Raw genomic sequence first — 22,550 nt, forward strand, 5'->3', positions numbered from 1 at the left:
TTCTTTGTTATTAAATAGCCATTATCGGCAGCAATTCTAACATGCTTTCTTTCCTTCCTTCTTTCCCCCCACCCTTTCCTCCTTTCTCTAGGCAAAAATGTCCAGGATGGTTCAGGCTCGGAGGCTGGAGGGCGTAGAGAAGAATATCTGGTATTTCCTCCTTGGGTGGGCCCCATACACCATACTTGCCCAGCTGCCAGACTATACAAGGCCAGACTATTTCTTTCTTTCTTTACTAATAAATGTAGTTCTGTATGGCCAGAAAGTAAAAATATCAGGACAGCTTACAACGTTGAAACATAAATTACCATTCTTAAAAAAGAAAAGAAATACAGAGCATTATTAAGGTAACTGGCCAATCAAAAATAAAAGCTGAACAGCTGCAGAGCCCTTTCAGGATAAAGAGGCCTTATATTTACATCTAGCCTAGTCACTTCACCCACTCCCTGATCCTTTTAAACAGGAGATACTGTTGAGGATTGAGCCAGGGACCTTTTGCATGCAAAGCAGGCACACTGAACTCAACCACAGTCCCACCCTGACAAACCAACAACATCATCTTGTTTGCTTGGGTGAAGGGGTACTGGTTATGGTCCAGGGTTGCTGTTAGGTGCTGGGGCCTCTGTCCAAGGAGGGTAAAGCGTTTTGTCAAAATGCTTGCCCAAGAGAGCAGAGTTCAAGGAGCAGCGTAGTCCTAGCCAGCCAAGCACAGAGCATCAGTTCAGCCCCAAAACATGATCCAGAGAGTCAAAGTATGGTAAGAATTTACTTCTGCACCACCTGCTCATTACCCAGATGAGAGGCAAAAGGTTTTAAAGAAAACATGGGACCAAGAGAATTACAATTACACCAAGCTTCAGCAGATCTAGTTAGGGACCCAGAGTTTATTAGATACTATTTCAATAGGGCAGAGCCAAACTTAATGTGGTTGTTCTAGCTGAACTGCCACTTAAGAAGAAGCTCTTCCACGAGGAGAATTAGAATGAGGGTTTTATAGAGATTGCACACAGAGTCATAAAACATCTAAATGTTCTTAAAACATAAACATCCTTCTACATATATCAAGGAAGGTTACAGGTCATGAGAAGTAAAACAAGCATGGCCCCATACTGGTATCTTCACCCCCATAATCACATCGAGGTGCCCCAAGAATGCCTAAGCCATTTGGGTGTCAAATGTCACCCTTCTGTCACCATTCCCCTAGCAACCAGGCTTCCATCAGGCTTTCAGCATTCCTTCCTTTATCTCACCTCCCTTGCTTCTGCTATATCTGTCTGCTCTAAGCTGGCAGGTTGCTTTAGGAAGTCAGTGAATAATGGGATTCAAACCATCCATCCAAGGCTTGCCTCTTTGCACACCCTGAACCCCAGCAGTAGACAGTATCTGTAATCCAGCTGGGGTTGAGATTGCAGGAGGCTGGCCTAGTGGGATTTAATTCTTCCTCTCTGCTCTTTTGCCTTTCACTCTCCTTAGGGTGGAGTTTGTCAAGTTGGCGGCCACGTACAAGACCGTGAACCTGGGCCAAGGCTTCCCTAATTTCCCCCCACCGGACTTTGTCAGGGAAGCGTTGGTAGAGGCCGTTGGTGGAGAGAATACCTTGCTGCACCAATATACCCGAGAATTCGTACGTGAGAATCTCCTCCCTTTCTCTCTCAGGCTGCATGCATACCTTACATAAGTCTGAAGTGTTGCTATGCAAGAGCACTCCTATACATAGTTCCCTGCACAGTTATCCCACGGGAAGACGGACTGGTTGTTAAACGACTCTGGATATTGTATCTCTGTAGGTATGGGGATAAAAGGTAAAGGTAAACGGACCCCTGACCATTAGGTCCAGTCGTGGCCGACTCTGGGGTTGTGGCACTCATCTCACTTTATTGGCCAAGGGAGCCGGCGTACAGCTTCCAGGTCATGTGGCCAGCATGACTAAGCCGCTTCTGGCGAACTGGAGCAGCGCATGGAAACGCCGTTTATCTTCCCACTGGAGCGGTCCCTATTTATCTACTTGCACTCGACGTGCTTTCGAACTGCTAGGTTGGCAGGAGCAGGGGCCGAGCAACGGGAGCTCACCCCGTCGCAGGGATTCAAACTGCCGACCTTCTGATTGGCAAGTCCTAGGCTCTGTGGTTTAACCCACAGCGCCACCCGTGTCCCTTAGGTATGGGGATAGGGGCTTTCTAACAACTCTCAGCACTCTTCAAAAACTGCAGTTCTCAGGATGCTTTGGGAGAAGCCATGACAGCTTAAAGTGGTATCATAGTGCTTTAAATGTATAGTGCAGATGGGGCTGCAGAAGAGGATTTCTGGGGAGGTTGCAATCTAAGTGCAGCAAGTAAGCAGAAAGAACACTTGTTTTTATGATCAAGTTCAGGACAAATGTACAATAAACTTCTACTAGCCTGCTTGCTTCAGGTTACTATTCTGTGTTCTCAGCCTCTGCTGTTTCCCCAGGGCCACCCACGTTTAGTAGCAATCTTGGCCCGCTTTTTTGGGAAGCTGCTCGGACGAGACCTGGACCCTCTGAAAAATGTGATGGTGACTGTCGGTGCCTATGAGGCCCTCTTCTGCTGCTTCCAGGCTCTGGTGGATGATGGAGATGAGGTAACAGAGTGCCTGTGTGCTTTGGGACATAATAATGCTTCTCAGACTTCATGAAACTGGAAAGTGGGGGTTCTAGCCTCTGCCTCCCTGAACCACCCCATGAAGCTGAATGTTGAAAGATTTGGGAGTACAGAGAAAAGTAAGGACTTCTTCACACAGCATGTAGCTAAACTATGTAATTCACTCCTGCAGGAGGGAGTGATGTCCAGCAAATTGGATGGCTTTGAAAGAGGATGGGCCAAATCCATAAGGCTATCAATGACTGCTGACTCTGATAGCTATGTCCTGCCTCTGCTGTCAGGAGGCAGTATGCTTCTGAATACCACTTGCTGGAAATTGCAATGGGGGAGAGTGTTGCTGTTGCACCCAGGTCCTGCTTGTGGCCTTTTTGTTAAGGCATCTGGTTCACCACTGTGAGCATAGGATGCTAGACTAGGCGGGCGCCCTTTGGCTTGATCCATCAGCCAGCCTTGTTTCGTGTTCTTTACTTCCTTCTTCTCTTCCTGACAGGCAGATGGGTGGCATCATTGCTGTTAATGATCGTTTTGTCTGGCAGTTTGTTAAAATGTTGTACACACACACACACACACACACACACACACACACACACACAATCAAATAATATATTGAGGTCTGCAATCCTGTGACCACATAACATAAAAACTAACCAACGATGTGCTTGATACCTCTTTTGCATTTTCTTAGGTCATTATTATTGAGCCGTACTTTGACTGCTATGAGCCCATGGTGAAAATGGCTGGTGGGACTCCTGTGTTCATACCTCTGCAACTAGTAAGTGGGCTGATTGTGCTGCCATTTGTAGACAGTGACCCTGATACTTCAGATTCACTAGACTACAACATCCATCAATCCTGACCATTGGCCACACAGACTGGGGTATGGGTGGGTGTCATGGGGGTTGGAGCCCCACTCTTCTTTACGGGCAGTGCTACTTCATCCAAAACAACCTGAACTCCACATCCCTGAATGGATGAGTCACTCACCAACAGTACTTTTGTCTTGTCTAAACACTGCCTCTGTCCTGTCCCAATGCAGCTTTAGTTTACTGGCCTTGATCCTAGATGGTGGCTCTGCTCTTCCACAGCTTCACCTGAATCAAACGAAACAGCTACCATAGTTCTGGGGCCTTTGCCCATTGGCAGAAGTCCAGTGGCTTGACTCTCCCTTGGCTCTCTCTTTTTCTCCATCTCCTCCGCCAGAATGCTGCAGAAGGTGGCAAGCTGAACTCTAGCAGAGACTGGCAACTGAATCCAGCCGAGCTGGCAGCAAAGTTCACCAAGCGAACTAAAGCCATTGTGCTGAACTCTCCTAACAACCCTTTGGGGAAGGTAACTAAGAACCCTGCAATTTCGCACAGGCCACTTGTGTACATTTGAAATATGTATGTGCAGTTCAGCATGTGCCATAGAATCATTGTAGCTTGAGGGCATTGCACAGGCATCAACCTCTGCTTCAGCTGAACCCATCCCCACCACCACCACCACCTTTCCCCAGTATTGTATGCCATTGCAGCCAGATTTTCGTCTCCTGCAAGATTGGGGGGAAAGTTGAGGATTCTCCCAACTTTTGTTGTAAAAAGATAACTCTTCATAAACCAATCTTGAAAGACAGCAATATTAGGACTCCATTTAGGAACAGAGTGAATGAATGACATCTGTTCCTGATGAAGCAGCATTTATTGTCTTAAAAGGTAAAGGGACCCCTGACCATTAGGTCCAGCCGTGACCGACTCTGGGGTTGCGGCACTCATCTCGCTTTATTGGCCGAGGGAGCTGGCGTTTGTCTGCAGACAGCTTCCGGGTCATGTGGCCAGCATGACTAAGCCACTTCTGGCAAACCAGAGCAGCGCATGGAAACTCCGTTTACCTTCCCACCGGAGTGGTACCTATGTATCTACTTGCACTTTGATGTGCTTTTGAACTGCTAGGTTGGCAGGAGCAGGGACCGAGCAACAGAAGCTCACCCCATTGCAGGGATTCGAACTGCTGACCTTCTGATCGGCAAGTCCTAGGCTCTGTGGTTTAACCCACAGCGCCACCCGTGTCCCTATTTATTGTCTTAAAGAGTGTCAAATTCCTTAACTTCTCTCTGCCACCTGGGAACACCTTCCTCAGCATAGCAGACTACCCTTCCCATGGGTGTGCGGAGCGTCCTTATTCCAACAGTGGGAGTAGCTGCCACTGTTCTATGTCAAAGGGGCCCAGAGTTGCCAGTCTTCTCCCTCTTGTGCAGGTGTTCAGTAGAAAGGAGATGGAGCTGATTGCAGAGTTGTGTGTGAGACATGACGTCCTCTGCTTCAGTGATGAGGTATACGAGTGGCTGGTCTACGATGGCAACAAGCATATCCGGATGGGTAAGGCAGATCCACTTTCTGGACACTTGGCTTCATACCTGATCATCCTCCTAATCTGTGAACCTGAGCTGGTATGAGCATTTGTGGGTCCCTATGCCTTCTTCTCCCTTTTGGGACCAAAGTGGTCTGACTCCTGCAAGATCTTGCCTTGGACTTTCCAGACTCTGCAAAGAACAGTGTTTTTAAAGGAGCAGATACTCAGGGTGCTTCTCCCTTATGGGAGGAATGTTCCAGCTCTGATTTCCTTTCTCTTGAATGCACCACCGTGTAGATTTCAGCTTCATTTTCTTTCCTTGCTGACAGCCAGTTTACCAGGAATGTGGGAACGAACCGTGACCATTGGAAGTGCCGGAAAAACCTTCAGTGCAACGGGATGGAAGGTGAGGAGGCAGGTGTAGGAGGAGCCAGACTTAAGGACCGTTTTCCAGTTGAAATTCCTACCTAATCCTTTGCAGGCAAAGGAATAGGTCCATGGTAAGGTGCATACTTTTCATGTGAGAGGTCCCAGGCCCTGTGATCTTCGGATGAAGGGCAGCATAGCAGTTTTAATAATCATCTTCATCTACACATGAAAAATGGATCAGCCGACAGGTAATTAAAAGCTCACAGCATTTCATCAAATATTAGGACGATGGTCATAGCATAGCTTTGTATTGTTCATAAACAGTAGAGCTGCCTAGCTATCTTTGTGTTGACCAGGAGACTATCCCGTAGACCAGGAGAACCTCAGGCTTGGGGGACAAGCACTGCCATTGGGAGCCTGCCTAAAACCCCGGAGAGCCACTGCCAGTCAGTGCAGACAATACTGAGCTGGAGGGACCTTAATGGTCTAGCTCAATATAAGGCAGCTTCCTTTGTTCCTAATGTGTCCTTGAACTCTGGTAATGCCTCTTGAGGCTAGAGGGTGTGTTTGTGGGTAGAAACCACCCAGGTGTACAGAGGTAGCATTTATCTTTATTGCTCCGCCTACTTTTGCCTCTGGTTCCTCCCACTGCTGACAGGTGTCCCTCAGAAGGTTGCCTCTGTGGCAATGTGGCCCTCTGGTTGCAGAGCCCCTCACCTGCCCACTGTAGACTTTCCCACACTCTCAGTGGCATATGAAGAACACCAGCTATCCAGAGATCTGAAAAATAACCGCATTTCCTTTTCCGTGGCCATAGGTTGGCTGGACAATTGGGCCCGACAACCTTTTGAAGCACCTGAGGACAATTCATCAAAACTCAGTTTATCATTGTGCAACAGCAGCTCAGGTAAGAAAACAGCGCTGGACAAAACGGTCCCTTCCACTGCAGGAGTAACCAATGTGTTGCCCTCCAGATGCTGCTGGACTACAATCTCCCATGTTTTTCTATTTTTATTTATCTAGAACATTTGTACTGCCCAAATGGATCCTATGAGTGGTTTACATGCAATCCATTAAAGCAAGTCTTAATCTAGAAATAACTAAATAATAGTTCTAACTGGGGTTGCAGGAGAGGGCCTACTTAGTGGCTTTGAATCTCCCTCCCTTGGGAGGCCAGCCTGGCTCCCTCCTTGTTGTCCTTCTGCCAGCAGGTGAAGCTTCTTTTCCCGCAGGCTTTTGGGAACTATTCTTCTGCTTGGAGCAAGCCAATTTAAATTATTGGGCCAGTTAAATCATGCCCATTATTGTCAGTGGGTCTACTTGGAGTAGGACTAAAACCGAAGAAGACCCACGTTAATACTTTTTGGCATCTCAAAGAACTGAGCACGGAATGTATATACTTACTGGAATAATCAACCTGGGGGAGGGGGAATTAGTGACAACTTTGAGGCTGCTAACCTTGCCTGATAATTGCATTTGCAGTTGATGTCCATCTGTTGTTATTCATGAGTCTCTAGGAAGCTGTGGCCTGTGGGCTAGAGAAAGAGTTTGAGCGCTTTGGGAAGCCCGAGAGCTACTTTGCCCAGCTACCTCAACGGCTGCAGCGAAAACGAGACTTCCTGGTCCAGAGCTTGCTTGCTGTTGGCATGAAGCCCATTATCCCAGAGGGTTCCTATTTTGTAGTGGCCGACCTCTCCGAATTCAGTAAGCGTGACACCCCCCTTCACCCAGTTAATGGTGGACACTTATTATTTTTAAAAGAGAGAACATACATTTAAAGAGAGAACATCATCCATGTAAAACACATTTTCCTCTCAAAAAAATAATAATCCCGGGAAATGTAGTTCACCAGCTGCATTCCCAGCATGCTTAACAAGCTACAGTTCCCAGGATTCTCTGAGTCAAGCCATGTGCTGTACATGTATGGTGGGTCTGCAGCCATAATATTGCTTGTTTTGAGACCCAGTCCAAATTCAGATCCATTGGTGCACCTAGCTCAGTACTGTCTGTCTAGAGTGACTGACAGCAACTCTCTGGGGTTTCAGGCAAAGGTTTTTACCAGGCCTGGAGATTGAACCTAGAACCTTTTGCATGCAAGGCAGATGCCCCACCACTGAACCATGGTCCTTCCCTTAAACATAAAGTAAAGTTCTAGTCCTCAGGATTCAAAATAAAGGGTTGATTTCAGTGGAGATACAGTGGTACCTTGGGTTACAGACGCTTCAGGTTACAGACTCCGCTAACCCAGAAATAGTACCTCGGGTTAAGAACTTTGCTTCAGAAGAAGAGAACAGAAAATTGCACGGTGGCTGCGCAGCGGCAGCAGGAGGCCCCATTAGCTAAAGTGGTACCTCAGGTTAAGAACAGTTTCAGGTTAAGAACGGACCTCCAGAACGAATTCAGTTCTTAACCTGAGGTACCACTGTATATAGAAAGCTGCCTTATACAGTCATACCTCGGGCTACAGCCGCTTCAGGTTGTGTTTTTTCAGGTTACGGACCGCCGAAATCTGGAAGTATCGGAATGGGTTACTTCCAGGTTTCAGCGGTCGCGCATGCACAGAAGCACTATATTGCGCTTTGCGCATGCGCAGAAGCACCGAATCGCAACCCACGCGTGCGCAGCTTTGGGTTGCGAACGTGATCCGTGCGGGATGCACATTTACAACCTGAGCATCCACTGTACTTAAGATAGTTTGTACATAAAGCCCTGCATTGTTGATCAGCATCAGCTCTCCAGGGTTTCTGACTATGGGTCTCTCCAGTGCCAAGCATTTAAACTGGGGACCTTTTTCATGAAAACATGTGCTCTGCCACTTAGCAATCTTAGCCACTTAGCCTCTCAATCAATGCCCATGCTCTCTTCTTAGAAGATGAACTTCCTGATGAGCCAGACTCCGAGGAGCCGTACGATTATCGCTTTACAAAGTGGATGATCAAGAACAAGGTACGTGACCCAAGATTTGGGACCGGCCAGACCATTAGTGAGGTGGCTGGCTTAGGTGGCAGATTTCGGAAAACACTGAAGGTGGCAATATTACCAGTCTGCGGCTTCTTGACACAGGGAAGGGATGGCCACACTGGATTTTCTGCCTCAGGCACTCAGAAGGTTGGTAACATAGAAAGTCACCTGGGATTGTGTCAGACCAATACTACATCGAACTCATTATTGATAGCTCCAGGGGTGGAGAACTTTTTTCCACCTTCCAGGGGCCATGTGCCAGTGGTGGGCTGGGCTAGAGACAAAGGTGGATAGATCAATAAATGCAGTGTTTAGCTTTTGTGCAGTGAACCAGTTTCTGTATATGGACACACCCCTCTATCCTCCATCCAAGCAAAAGACATTTTCAGACACCCATTTCAACCGGGGGAAAACACTCAGGACATGAAGCCAGACGAGTGAGAGTGCATAATAATAATTATAATAATATTTATTTCTTTACTTGATAAAATTTGTACATTGTTTGATTGTAAAAAAATAATAATCTCAAAGTGGTTTACAATGATACGTGTAATTATAATGTTAATAAGAATAGCAACAGTATTTAATCTATGAATCCCCTTTCACATGTGTGTCAAGGTGAATTACACACATTTAAAAACAGTCAGGAATTGTTTTTTAATCTTACAAAGAATAGGTGTCCGTTTTCTATTTTTTTTAAAAAAAACTAAGGCAGATACTTTATCGTGTAGCTGGAAAATCTGTCAATGCACAATTCTTCTACCTCCATAGGGATTAGCCGCCATTCCAGTCTCTGCCTTCTTTAGTCCACCACAGAAGAAGAACTTTGACCATCTCATTCGCTTTTGCTTTGCCAAGGTGAGCTGTCCATGGGATTATTTGGAATGATTTCCCACATTTTTCACACCACTTGAGGGGGACATGTTTACATACATTTCTTTGTATCTTGTGATCTGCTTTAGCAAAAATGAGGGTGCTGGGAAACCTGTGGCCCTCCAGATGTTGAACAGCTATTTTTGATTGTGCAAGGTTGGGGTGTGGGGCAGGCATAAGATAAAAAATCTTGGCAGTGCCAAAAACCAGCATTTAAAACTTACTTTTGTTTTGTGCATTAGGAAGACTCGACTCTGGAAGCCGCAGACAGCATCTTGCAGCAATGGAGTCTGAAGACACAGGGGCAGTAATATGATCACTTGAAGCAGGCTCTGTAGCTAGAATGCTGGAGCAAGGAAGGAAAGAAAACCCACGTGCCTATTTTGCCACTTGACATCAGGATGCAGAATAGCCCTCTGTTTCCAATTTGCATATGCAGCAGGGAAGTAGTGTTAGGCCCTAGGGATCACACATTCACCAACGTGATGGTGCCCTGTCATAGTCTCCCAGATGGGAGTTGTGGTCCAAAAGATCTGGAGGGCAACAGAATGGAGAATGCTGTTCCTGGCCACTCTTCTCGCAGCCTGTCAGGCTTCCAATATCTGTAGCCAGAACCACACCATACATTTAAAGCACATCCAGCATACATTTAAAGTACGTTTCTCCCCCACCCGTAAAGAATCCTGGAAACTGTAATTTCCTCCTTAGGAAGCTACAGTTCCTTGTTTCCTTAACAGGCTACAATTTGTTGTGTTACTTGTGAAACTCTTAACACATCTCCATAAATAGGAATGGGGAGATCTGTGCCCATCCAGATGTTGTTGGACTATATCTCCCATTAGCTCCCGGCATGGCCTAATGGTCAGGGTTGATGGGAGTTCTAGTCCTGCAATATTGGAAAGCCCCAGGTCCTCCCCATCCTCTGCTCAACAGCTTCCAAAGGCATCCCTGCATTACTTTTTATCTGAATTTTTAACTGAAACTGTGAGTGTGCTTCTTGCTGGGCTGTCCTTATTAGTGCAATAATTTTTAGAAGCAGCTACTTAATGGTTGAAATTTCTGAGCCTGTGATGTTATGACTGCAATCCACTACAAATTTGCTTTTTGGGAAGTGTGTGTGTGTTGGGGCAGGTAGGTGGTTTGTAACACTGGTATGGGTCTAAAATGATCTCTACCCCTGCCTGTACCCCGCAATTGTTACTTGACCACTTCTCTTCCAGTGCAAGGAAGGAGAGTATCTGGTCCTATCTTCCCTCACTCTCCTTCAAGGGTAGGACAGGTCCTATCAATATGAGAAATCCTCGCATTTCCCTTAATTCTGCTCTTGAACAAGGGTGGGGGATCCTGCAGCCCCTTAAAATTGTGACTGTACTACAACTCCCATCATCACTTACCGCTGTCCATCCTGGCTGAGACTGAGGTTCTTAGAGGACCATATAATCATGAAAAAAAGAAAAAGAAAACATTTGGGGGTTTTTAATTTCAAGTATACAAGTATACTTTAAATTAAGTATACACAATGATAATAGAATGTCATTAAACAGGAATACAGAGTTTGATAAATGCTAAAGGTAAATATAAGCTGAAAGTTGCAGTCACTTATGTTCCAATATAGGCAATCAAATAAAGATGTTGTTCAATAATGTTCTATGTGTTGATGGAGGATGAAAACCACACTTAATAAATTTTACAAATTCAGTAAATGGATACCATGTTGTGTAAATGGTGTTGGTCTTTTTTCTTTTTGTAGAGCAGTTAGTTTGTCTATATGTAAAATACCCCAGCGTCAAAATGATATCTATGGGTTTCCAAATTTTGACTACCACTAATTTAGCTGCTGTTAGTGAATGGAGGATAAGAGCTCTACCGGTTGCATTTTGAGTCTGGGGAGTGAAGAATAAAACTAATTCTGGGTCCAAGCTGTTTTGTCATTTGATTACGGTAACTGTTCAAGGGGAAAAAAATCTCAGAATAAAATAATTTTGGGGCAAGGCCACTGCATATATATTAGAGACCCAGGCGAATGGCATTCCTGTCAGCATAGTTTTTATTTTTTTATTCAACCAGACCAGACACACGTACCAGCAATGTGCTATTTTTAAAGTGTTTTCTAAGTCTTGACTGAGGTGGAACCTGGCAAGCTATTCCAGAGTTGTTCATCTACTTCCTCTGCAGAGTCTTTCTCCCATTTTAATCATAATGTCACAAGGGGAAGGAAAGCCAACTGTGTGTGTTAAGTTGTGGGTGAACATATCAGGCAACACAGCAATTCTTCAAACAGCTCTTGTTTATTCACAGGCCCACAACAGAACAGGGTTTAAGGGGTTCAGCCAACCTGCTTATATAGAGCTCAACTACAAAGCAACATAACAACTTTCTGTAACTATCCGATCACTGAACGTCACTTTCAATTCCTCATTTGCATATGTAGACCTGAGTGAAAACTATCTACAGCATCCCCCTGCTGGCCCAGGGTACATAACAGTGTGAGAATTTTATATATTTGAAAAAACAATTCCCTACTAGGCTAGTTGTGTCAAGAAGTTGTTTAAAAAATATTTGGGCTGTGTAACGCCTGAACTTGTATGTTTATTTGGTTTAGAAAGAGTGTAATCTGATGTATGTTTAGCCAGGGACGGGCTGCTTCTGCCCATTAGAGAAAAGTTTAGCACCCTCCACGAAGCATAACAAAAGGAGATCCAACCACGTGCAGAAGTGGTCTCCTTTCTCCCTCTCTTCCAGTAACACTTCTCCTGTCATCACGGAAATGTGCCGCTGCTGCTGCTAATGTTCAGCCTCTGAGGGGAAGAAAAAGAACTGTGTGACTCTGATTCTTCGTCTTTTAAACCTGCGGAGGATGAACTTTCCGAGGAATAAGTGAAAGCGTGATTAATCCTGCCTTCCCTTCCTGATGTGTCAGTGTTCTTCCCCGCAGAAGGGCTTTTCAGATCGGTTTCTGTCCTGATTAGAGAAATAACTAATTGGGCACTTAATATTGTCAGCAAGACGAACTATCACTAAACCCTGCAGGAACACAACTGGAGATACGCTTCACACACACGCACAACACACGTTTATTGCGAATGAGATATTAGCGTTTGACGTTAAGATCTGGGGAAATGCAACCCCTTCCAGCCTTATAAAAGTCCCTTTTCCCCTCTTCAATCTTTTACCAGGGATTGAGGGGCGAACGCGAAAGGGTTAAGAGACGATTTAACACACACACACACAAAAACCCCTCTGAGTATGAACCAGGAAGTGACAAATCTATACAGGGAGAAGCCATCTCTTACTTGTTTCATAGCTCTGTGGCCCTTCCCCTTCTCGCCCAATCAGCGGTCGTGGGATAATACTGGCCCGGCCCCCAAGTTGTAGGATGGTGATTGGGCGAGTGGAACATGGCGGAGAAAAGCCAGGCGAAGCGCTTACGGGAGGTACACGTGGGATCCAGGGGGGTGGAAGGAAGAGGCTGCTGTGCATTAGGTTCAGCTTGGGCATTTACTCGGGGGAAGGTGAGAGGGCTCAGCCTTCTCGGAGGGTGGGGGATCGGGGCCACTCTTGGGGTGAATAAGGAGATAGCACTGATGCTTAAGGAGCGCGGGGACCTCTTGTTCTTTTGGAGGAGGGGACACCTCTTTTAAATAATGGTGGTGGGAGAAAATGAGACCCTTTGAGAGGGCGAGGCAAAGGGTAAAGTCACACTCTTCCCAACAACCTCATATTCCAAGGTAGGCAGTGTTGGGACATGGAGGTTTCACTCAGCTGTCGTTTTTAGTTTAGCCACAGACTTTAATCTAATACTGTACCAGTTCCTCACCTGGACCCCTTCTCCTTCTTGGTGCCCTACAGATGTTCCACCAGGCAGAGAGATGGGTCTAACCCAGGGCTTGCCAAGCACCTCTGGATGCTCATGAGCAGAGCTCCCCATCTTTTACCCACAAGATGGGACCCATTGTGGGCTTCTGATAAGCTGATGGTGATTACTATATGATGTTCATGATTATAAGATGCTGGTCCAAATGGGCCTTTGGCCTGATCCAACAGCCAATCTCTTTCTTAGGTTGTATCCCAGGGACCTTACAGAGAAGGGTGGGCAATTCATAATGATAACAACGCACTATTATGAGTACATAACTGATTGCCAATCGATCCTGGAATCGAGTGTGTGTCTTGAACAGAAGTGGGTGATGTGAACTACCTGTGTGACTATCCTTAAGGCATCTGTCCCGCTGAAGCAGCTAATGGGATCTGTGTTCTTTCCTCGTTCCTAGGGAGAAGACAGAAAAATGGACTGGCGCAAATGGAAGCAGGAAAGTAAGAATGCTCTTTGGGTTCCTGGGTGTTCTCCCCACCCCCACAGACTTTATTTGGGGGGGGGCAAGTCAGCACTGGGAATCTGTCCTGCCAAAGAACATAGGAAGAGCCATGCTGGATCAGGCCAAAGGCCATTCCATCCAGCTCAAAAGAAGAGGGTGTTTTGATATAGTTTGGGCCATTTGCCATTAGTGTAGAAAATTAGCTCATTCTCCCATTATACATTATACAATGTGTGTAGAGGCTTGCCCCTGTCGTTGCCTGTTGTTCAGTGCCTAATAAACACATATGCTTATGGTGTCTTAAGTTTACCAGTTTTCAAACTGTACATTATTGGCTTTCCAAATCCCCCCACCCCCTGGCAACACAACATTTTTGTCAAACTGCACACAAAGAAAAACAAGTTTGTGTTTCTGCTTTCCCCGCTGCCTTCCAAGTGAATGTCTCATTTTGGGTTAGCTTGGCACACCAGCAGTATTCCAAGCCTGAGAGTCCTGGGAGAAAAGCACTGCACAGTCCTTGCTTGATTATTCCCAGTACACCTTAGTCCAGGGCCTTCTGTGTTGGAACTGTTTTAACCCCAATGCTAACTCTCAGGGATTTCACTTATTGTCTATTCTGTGTTCTCATCTCTCTTTCAGAGAAGGAGGAGAAGAAGAAATGGAAGGAGCTGAAGCTGTTGAGGAAACTGGATAAGAAGATGATGCAGGAAGCGGCAGAGAAACAGAAAGAGGAGGCAAAGCCCATTGAAGATAAAGGTAACGGATAACCACGAATGGGAATGAAACTGGACTTTGCCTGGAATGCGCTACGGAACAGCCTTCGGCAATCTGGAGTCACCTCCAGATGTTTTGGACAACTACTCCCATCAGCCCCAGCCAGCACGACTGATGGTACTCCAAAGCATCTAGAGGGGGCACGGGATTGGTTCAGGCTGCTATGGAGGAGGGAAGTAACCTGGGACTTTCTGCATGCAAAGCTGATGCTCTAACCACTGAGCTGAGTACGATGGGTAATAAAACAAAAACCCTCCTCGTGAAATCTAGGAATGCTTACTGTGCGCTGCTTCTCCTAAACAGTAACTTCCTTATTTCCTAGGACGCAACTACACAGTCAGCGTTGCCCTTCCGGGCTCCATTCTCAGCAATGCCCAGTCGGCAGAGTTGCGGACTTACCTTGCCGGGCAGATCGCCAGGGCCTGCGTCATCTTCTGCGTGGACGAGATTGTGGTGTTTGATGAGCAAGGGGAGGATTCAAAGTAAGAATTCTGCTTGCTCATGAGGCTTTCCCCCTAGGTAGCTGGCATCATTTCCATGCAGGGATTCCTTCCCAGCCCTACCTGGAAATGCCAGTGGGGAATGAAAGTAGGGACCTGTTACCACAAAGACAGCAGATGCTCTCTTATAATAAGACACACTGCAGCAGCGTCTGAGTACCTGAAGGAGCATCTCCACCTCCATCGTTCTGCCCGGACACTGAGGTCCAGGGCCGAGGGCCTTCTGGCAGTTCCCTTGCTGCGAGAAGCCAAGTTACAGAGAACCCGGCAGAGGGCCTTCTCGGTAGTGGCACCCGCCCTGTGGAACGCCCTCCCACCAGATGTCAAAGAGAAAAATAACTACCAGACTTCTAAGACATCTGAAGGCAGCCCTGTTTAGGGAAGCTTTTAATGTTTAATAGGTTATTGTATTTTAGTGTTCTGTTGGAAGCCGCCCAGAGTGGCTGGGGAAACCCAGCCAGATGGGTGGGGTATAAATTATTATCATTATTATCATTATCATTATTACTGAGTGGCCCATAGAAAGGCAACAGGGTTTAACTTTTTAAAATTTAATTCCAAAGATTGTACTGTTTCCCCCACACACACACCTCAATCTTTTCAGGACGGTGGAAGGTGAATTTGAAGGGATCAAGAAGAGAGGTCAGGCCTGTGTGCAGCTGGCCCGGATTCTGCAGTACCTGGAATGTCCCCAGTAAGTCATTCTGCAAAAACATGGGAAAGCGCCTTTAATGGTTTTACGCTACCGACGCTTCCTCGATATTTATTGTCGAGGACTGGAATTTGCTGGTGGAGGGAGAGAGAGAACAATAATGCTCCAGGGATTAGACAGGCTTGTATGTCTCTCAGCAGGTCCTTCATGGGATGAAGGGGAGATTTTGATCCTCCGCCCCATGTATATCTCACAGTGCACTCCACTTCTGCTTGGGGGGCCTTAGGTCTAGCTGGCTTGATTTTTCTGTTGGCTGCTGTGTTTTGTTTTATCATCACGGGATAATTTGACCATTATCGCAGCTGAATATTGGAAGCTGCTTCTTCTCATTTGCCCTTCTAAAAGCATTTCTTCTCCTCTGTTGGACAGATACCTTAGGAAATCTTTTTTTCCCAAACACCAGGACCTCCAGTTTGCAGGTAAGGCCTAGAGCAATGGGAGGGCCACATTCCCTTCCGGGCAACATTCTGGGGCCCGTATTCCAGTGGTAGACAGAGCTGGAGGCAAAAGCAGGCAGAACAACTAATGCAAATTTTACCTTCTGTATAGTAGGCTCATTTCTGCACACACACACACACACACACACACACACACACACACACACACGATGTATGTATCAATACATCATCCAAAACCAGTTTCCAAAACAGTTTCATGATATTTGACGTGGCCATATATCTCGAATCACAATGTGTGCATGCACTATGTGAAAAAAATCATGCTGTGGGAAAACCCACGAAGCCAGTCACCGTTTCGCTCATGCTTCCTGCTGCCCCTGTTGCTCTGCCTCCCCAGCTCTCCACTGCTTCTTATAGGGGGCAGTGAACCACAAGAGCAGGCGCTGAATGAAGAAGCCTACCTGGGAAGTTTCCTCAGTAATGTAGACACCATGAGCTTCTTGTTTTAAGTGCAGACCCAAGCTGGTAGGTGGTTGAGCGAGACGCCTGACAAAGCAGCTCCAGGCTTCTTGCTGGCAGCCCCTTTCCCCCACCTTTCTCCTACTTTGGACTCTCTCTGCTGGCAGAGCTGCCTCCACACACCTGAGGGTTGCCAGGGCACTCGCGAGATCAGGAAGCCCTCTATGCTCCCCCTCCTAAAAGCTCCCCCTCCCCCATGTTGCTGCCCAAGCCTGACTTTTGAAAGGCTGCTGCCCCGAGCCAGGGCTCGCTTGGAAGCCACTGCTAGTCCCATGGAAAAATAAACGGGGGTTATTTACTTCTGAGTTGTTGATAATAATAATAATAATAATAGTAATAATAATAATAATAAAAAACCTTGCCCTGTCATTTAATCCTCCTTCCTTACTTTCCCCCTTCTCTCTCTGTGTGTGTGGGCGTTTCTGTGTCTCACCTCTACATAGCGACACCATTATATATTGGTATATCTCAGTGTTTAGCCAGTGTTAACGTCACAATGTCAAAAACCACACATCGTCCCCACACACTCATTCCTCCTAATGAAAAGGCATTATCAGAGTTCAATGACATTTTCCAGCCGAACGGTCTTAAGTCAGGTCACAGTCAGATAAACAAATATTATACACTCAATAAGGTCCCTCAAAAAATAAAATAAGAGCACATAAACTTTACACTAAATTGATTGGTTCCCTGTAATAAATTAGTAGCTGACTATATCAGCACACCCCCCCCCCCGAAAGACTTAGAGGAATTGTTTGGTCTCAAGTGGTTGCCAGAAGGTGAACAATGTGGGCTGAACCTCAGGAGTAATTAATTAGTCCTGTCTTGGGTTGTTGCTTTTTTGTGGGTAGGGACAGCACACATGTGCACATGTACTCTGGCACATGTGAAAAGCAGTGTTAGTTTGTTTTGCATTGGAGGGGGAGGGGGAGGGGTGACTCCATATTACTCACCTTGGACATGTTGTTTCAGGGCTCTTAAACCCCTTAGACAGCCCCCACCACGTGCGGATAAGTGAGGAATCGGAGTATCGGGAAGGAGTGGTTTTGTCACGGCCCACCAAGCCCAGCCGGGGATCCTTTGTGAACTGTGGAATGCAAAAGGTAAACCCTCACCTGTCCTGCTGCTATACCTTAAAGGGGTCCTACTTTTACCCCTCCATGATCCTTAACCAATCTCTATCCTTGATGGAGCAAGTGAGTTCCGCAGAGGCAAGCAGGATGTCCCTGTGGATCAGGGAGAGACCCTAGAGCTGCATTCCATCAAGGATAACTGCCTGGGGACCACATGCCAGTGAGGGATGTGGCCAAAGACCAAAAAGGGGACAGAGCAATAGATGTGAAACTCTAGCTACCCATATTTATTTTTTTGGTGCATTTATATCCCACCTTTTTCTCCAAGGAGATTATGGTTCTCCTCATTTAATCCCCCAACAGCCCTGTGAGGTGGGGCAGTGACCCACCCAAGGTCACCCAGTGCACTTAATGGCCCGGTGGGATTTTGAGCCCTGGTCTACCAGGTCCTAGTCCAACACCCTAACCACTACACTGTGTTGTCACCTTAAAGGTAAAGGGACCCCTGACCATTAGGTCCAGTCATGGCCGACTCTGGGGTTGCGGTGCTCATCTCGCTTTATTGGCCAAGGGAGCTGGTGTACAGCTTCCGGGTCATGTGGCCAACATGACAAAGCCGCTTCTGGCGAACCAGAGCAGCACACGGAAACACTGTTTACCTTCCCACCGGAGTGGTACCTATTTATCTACTTGCACTTTGATGTGCTTTCTAACTGCTAGGTTGGCAGGAGCAGGAACCAAGTAACGGGAGCTCAGCCCGTCACGGGGATTCGAACCACCGACCTTCTGATCGGCAAGCCCTAGGCTCTGTGGTTTAGACCACAGCACCACCCGCATCCCGTTGTCACCTTACCTGACCCCTATAGCTTATATTGCACCCTTGCCTGGCTGTGCATTCGGCAGGCCTGAGATCCGCCACATCCCAAGCCAATGTTCTCTTCCTACAGGAGGTACAGATTGATAAGCAGCTGGAGGCAGGCCTTCGTGTTACAGTGCGTCTCAACCCACAGCAAAATCCAGGTAACGTAATTGACCCCATACCTTGGCCCAAATGCTGAATGGGCTAGCCCCACATCTACCACTGCACTCAGGTTGTTCAAATTTGTCCCAGACAAGGATGTGGGGGGCAGAATCTCCCTTTCATAACATTTCTCTGAGCTTCATGATTTCAAGAGTTGTGCGGAAAAACTTCATAATTTGTAAGCAACCCTCTCCTTTTCCCGTGCAGCTGGGAGGCAGACTGCCCATTTGCAGCTCCACAAAAACCTGGGTTCTTGTGGGCCAGCCAGCCTTGTTAACTCCCCACTTTCTTCCCTAGAGAGCAAAACACAGAAGGGGGTGGTCGTTTCATCACACCAGCCCCGAACTGCTTCTGGGCTCTACTGGGGCTACAGCGTCCGCTTGGCATCCTGTCTGAGTAAGTGTACATGCCTACTTTTTAAAAAGACTCCATAACAAACTGTTATGATTAAGTATATAAAGCCTTTAACAACTGGCTTTATATACTTAAGATTGCTTTACCTCCTTATGCCCACTCAACAGCTTTGATTAGAACAGGCACTGTTACAGGCCCCACATTATACCTGCTCTGCAGCTGTAAAAAAATGATCTTTTAGTGGGGAAGCACCTACCCTTTGGAACTGCCTGCCTATTGAAATCAGGCGTGCACCACCATTACATTCTTTTCAGTGCCTGCTAAAAACATTTTTAGTTAGACAAGTGTACCCAGATGCTTAGAAAGTTAGTGGGAGTTTTAATCTGTTTATGTCTGTTGATATTTTGTTTTTCTGAAAGCCTGGAATTATTGCTGTTCTTATTGCTGATTTCCTTTTATCATCCTTTTTGTAAACCGCATTGAGATTTTTTTGTAATTTACAATTAAGTGGTGTATAAATTTTATGAAGTAAAGTAGACTACTGTTCCCTGCATTCTTTTGGGAAATGTATGATCTTAGGCAGGGGTCAGCAAACTTACCGTGACTCAGGCCAGTGTCTTCAGCACCGATCGCGCGGCAGGCCAGAATCCTGGGAAGCGCGTGCCCATACGTGTGCGCACACGCTATTCCCTGCGCACTTCCGGGTCAGAGGAGCACCAGAAATAGCTTGTGCGCATGTTCATGGGCCTCCTCTGACCCAGATGTGCACCGGAAATAATGCTTGTGGATGCACAAATAACACTTGCATATGTGCACAAGCTATTTCCAGTGCTCCTCCGACCTGAAAGTGGGCAGCCATACAGCACAGCACCGGTAAGAGCGGGCGGCGGGGGTCGCTGCAGGCCAGATAAACGAGTCCCTCGGGCCTTATCTAGCCCACAGGCCTTAGTTTGGGGACCCCTGATCTTAGGCTTAAGTTGCTTAGAAGTCATTAAGTGGTTTATAAATTTAAGTGGCATTAAGCAGCTTGTAAATTTAATAAAAATAATTTGGAGAACCGCAGGTTTTCCCCGTCCATGGCTTAAGTTCATTGCTTGACATTTTTCTTCTGCTGGTCAGGTGCTGTGTTTGCTGAGTCCCCGTATAAAGAAGGCTATGATCTCTCCATTGGAACCTCTGAGCGAGGGGCCTCTGTGGACCAGGCAACTCTGCCTTCTTTCAGGTACACCTTTACAATCCTACCAGGTTTTATGGGGACTAGAATCATCTCTCTACATCTCGCAAACCTGCTTCACCATTTCTTCTGTCTCCCAGACATGCTTTGATAGTTTTCGGAGGATTGCAAGGCCTGGAGGCAAGCGTGGACATGGATCTGAACCTGGAGGTCACAGATCCAAGCACCTTGTTTGACTTTTATTTGAACACCTGTCCGGGGCAGGGCAGCCGCACCATCAGGACCGAGGTGAGTTTTTTTTTTTTTAAAAAAAGGATGTTCTTGGAGGCTCATGGTTACTAGCCACAGTGACTATGTTCTCCCTCCATTGTTAGAGGCAATATGCTGGAAATCACAAGGGGCGAAGAGTTGTTGCTGCTGCTGTGCTCAGGTCCTGCTTTCAGGCTTCTCATTGGAGCATCTAGCTGGCCTCTGAGAGAAGAGGATGCTGATAGGTGCCCAATCCGACAGCCAGGCACTTTCTTTGTTCCTTATGGTGGCCTCCTGCACCCATACAAAAGAAGAATCTGCTGGGTTAGGCCAACAGCCCATCTATGTCCAGCATCCTGTTCTCACAGTGGCCATAAATTTCTTTTTGGGCTTCCCTTTCTAGGAAGCAATTCTCATCTCTCTGTCGGCGCTGAGACCTCGGATCGAAGAAGCAGTGAAGAAAGGTAGCAGCCTCTGAACAGAAGCAGAAACTCAAGCATCCAACATGGGCAGACCATCATCAATCTTTGCCTCTCCCAGCCCAGGATTTGCCCCAGCAAATTATTTATCAAAATTACAAATACCTAAATACAGATGGTCATTTACCCTCGCTAGATTCAACGTGCTGCCATCTGCCTTATTGCAAGGCAGATTCGAGGGTAAACCATACGTGGAATGAGTCTGCCCCTGCGGCTTGATGGAGGTAGAAACTGTCTCTCATGCCTTGTTACGCTGTCGTTTCTACAGGGATATACGCTCAGTATTTATTACCCCTGCTATGCAAAAATCTCCAAATGAATCCAAACTTCAATGTCTAAAATCCCTGGTAGAGGACAAGGATCCTGAGATCATGTTAATTCTGTGTGATGGCCATAAAACTTAGGGAACAAGCTGTGCTATCATAATGATTAAGGCCTTAAATCATAATTTTAGGTTATATGTTAGTGGCTAAGTTTTAATTTATATATTTTTAAACTGTTGCTATATCTGTATTGTCCCTGTTATACCTAATTGCAAATTCAAATGTATCCCTATCATGTTTTATGACTTCTTTGATATTGTATGTGGGCTGGAACTGGTCTGTGACTGAAATAATAAATTCATCATCACCTCTCCCAGCCAACTTAACACCAAAATGTGATGTAGGACCATCTTCTTTCTCTGTTGGGAGGTCAGGAAACTCACCTCCCTGCTTCCACTGGTTGGAGCAGGGGTCAGCAAACTTTTTCAGCAGGGGGCCAGTCCACTGTCCCTCAGACCTTGTGGGGGGCTGGACGATATTTTTTGGGGGTGGAGGGGAATGAACGAATTCCTATGCCCCACAAATAACCCAGAGATGCATTTTAAATAAAAGCACACATTCTACTCATGTAAAAACACGGTGATTCCTGGACCATCTGCAGGTCAGATTGAGAAGATGATTGGGCCAGATCCAGCCCCCGGGCCTTAGTTTGCCTACCCATGGGTTGGAGAGCAGCCAGACACAAACAGAGGGGGAAAGGGGGAAGGACTTTGAGACTGGCCTGTCTATCTCAGCTGCCACTTCTCAGAAGGAGGCATCTGCTTTGAACTTTTGGGAAACAGTGAAGTCCTAATGTGGCAGTTGATTGGAGGATCAAATGCAACCACTTTCATGTTTAACACAGGAGCAACAACTTTATCCACACAATTCAGACTGCTAGGAATCTGATCTCCGCCCCCCACCCCAAGCAACCTACAGTTTAAGAAGAAACGTATCAAGTATATGACCTAATGTGAAATTCCAGGAGTATCTTGATAATTAAATGGCCAGTGGTTTCCAATGGAAACCAGTGGTTTCCAAAGTGGGCAATACTGCCCACTGATGGGGGGGGGGCAGTGGGATTACTTAGCAGAGTGAAAAGGACTATCAGATGTTAAATAGCTGGTATCACTGGATCAAGTTCCATCAATTTTGTTGAATTAAATTAAATGGTTTTAATTCAGTTTTGTGCAGGGTTTTTTTTTTGGGGGGGGTAATAGAAGCAAAATATATACATATAAATGATCACATACACCTGGCTTGCCAGTAGTATATGTGAAAAGGATCTAGGGTCTTATTAGACCACAAGCTGAACATGAGTCAACAGTGTGATGCAGCAGCAAAAAAAGTGAATGCTACTCTAGGCTGCAGCAACAGAAGTCTAGTGTCCAGATCAAGGAAAGCCATAGTACTGGCCTTGGTCAGACCACACCTAGAATAACTACTGTGTCCAGTTCTGGGTGTCACAATATAAGAAGGATACTGACAAGCTGGAAAGTGTGCAGAGGAGGGTGACCAAGATGATCA

The 22,550-nt window shown here is 46.4% G+C and overlaps 1 protein-coding gene across 1 annotated transcript in view; it reads left to right on the forward strand.

The window, feature by feature from the left end:
* LOC310754716 (kynurenine--oxoglutarate transaminase 3-like) overlaps positions 1 to 21,378 on the forward strand; it is a 35,030-nt gene extending 13,652 nt beyond the window's left edge. Inside the window, exons 4-28 of the mRNA XM_083596804.1 lie at positions 92 to 150; positions 1,474 to 1,624; positions 2,452 to 2,601; positions 3,307 to 3,393; positions 3,822 to 3,950; positions 4,855 to 4,975; positions 5,279 to 5,355; positions 6,136 to 6,225; positions 6,836 to 7,022; positions 8,188 to 8,264; positions 9,051 to 9,137; positions 9,395 to 9,459; positions 10,903 to 10,906; positions 12,545 to 12,664; positions 13,424 to 13,466; positions 14,108 to 14,224; positions 14,565 to 14,724; positions 15,347 to 15,436; positions 15,824 to 15,873; positions 17,344 to 17,474; positions 18,392 to 18,464; positions 18,763 to 18,861; positions 19,939 to 20,041; positions 20,134 to 20,281; positions 20,646 to 21,378. Of these exons, the coding sequence (XP_083452930.1) occupies positions 92 to 150; positions 1,474 to 1,624; positions 2,452 to 2,601; positions 3,307 to 3,393; positions 3,822 to 3,950; positions 4,855 to 4,975; positions 5,279 to 5,355; positions 6,136 to 6,225; positions 6,836 to 7,022; positions 8,188 to 8,264; positions 9,051 to 9,137; positions 9,395 to 9,459; positions 10,903 to 10,906; positions 12,545 to 12,664; positions 13,424 to 13,466; positions 14,108 to 14,224; positions 14,565 to 14,724; positions 15,347 to 15,436; positions 15,824 to 15,873; positions 17,344 to 17,474; positions 18,392 to 18,464; positions 18,763 to 18,861; positions 19,939 to 20,041; positions 20,134 to 20,281; positions 20,646 to 20,720 (2,493 nt within the window). The 3' untranslated portion in view covers positions 20,721 to 21,378. The remainder of the gene's footprint in view (positions 1 to 91; positions 151 to 1,473; positions 1,625 to 2,451; positions 2,602 to 3,306; positions 3,394 to 3,821; positions 3,951 to 4,854; positions 4,976 to 5,278; positions 5,356 to 6,135; positions 6,226 to 6,835; positions 7,023 to 8,187; positions 8,265 to 9,050; positions 9,138 to 9,394; positions 9,460 to 10,902; positions 10,907 to 12,544; positions 12,665 to 13,423; positions 13,467 to 14,107; positions 14,225 to 14,564; positions 14,725 to 15,346; positions 15,437 to 15,823; positions 15,874 to 17,343; positions 17,475 to 18,391; positions 18,465 to 18,762; positions 18,862 to 19,938; positions 20,042 to 20,133; positions 20,282 to 20,645) is intronic.
* Positions 21,379 to 22,550: the final 1,172 nt, after the last annotated feature.

The sequence above is a fragment of the Podarcis filfolensis genome (assembly GCF_964270895.1).
Source record: "Podarcis filfolensis genome assembly, chromosome: Z".
Taxonomy (NCBI): Eukaryota; Metazoa; Chordata; class Lepidosauria; order Squamata; family Lacertidae; genus Podarcis; species Podarcis filfolensis.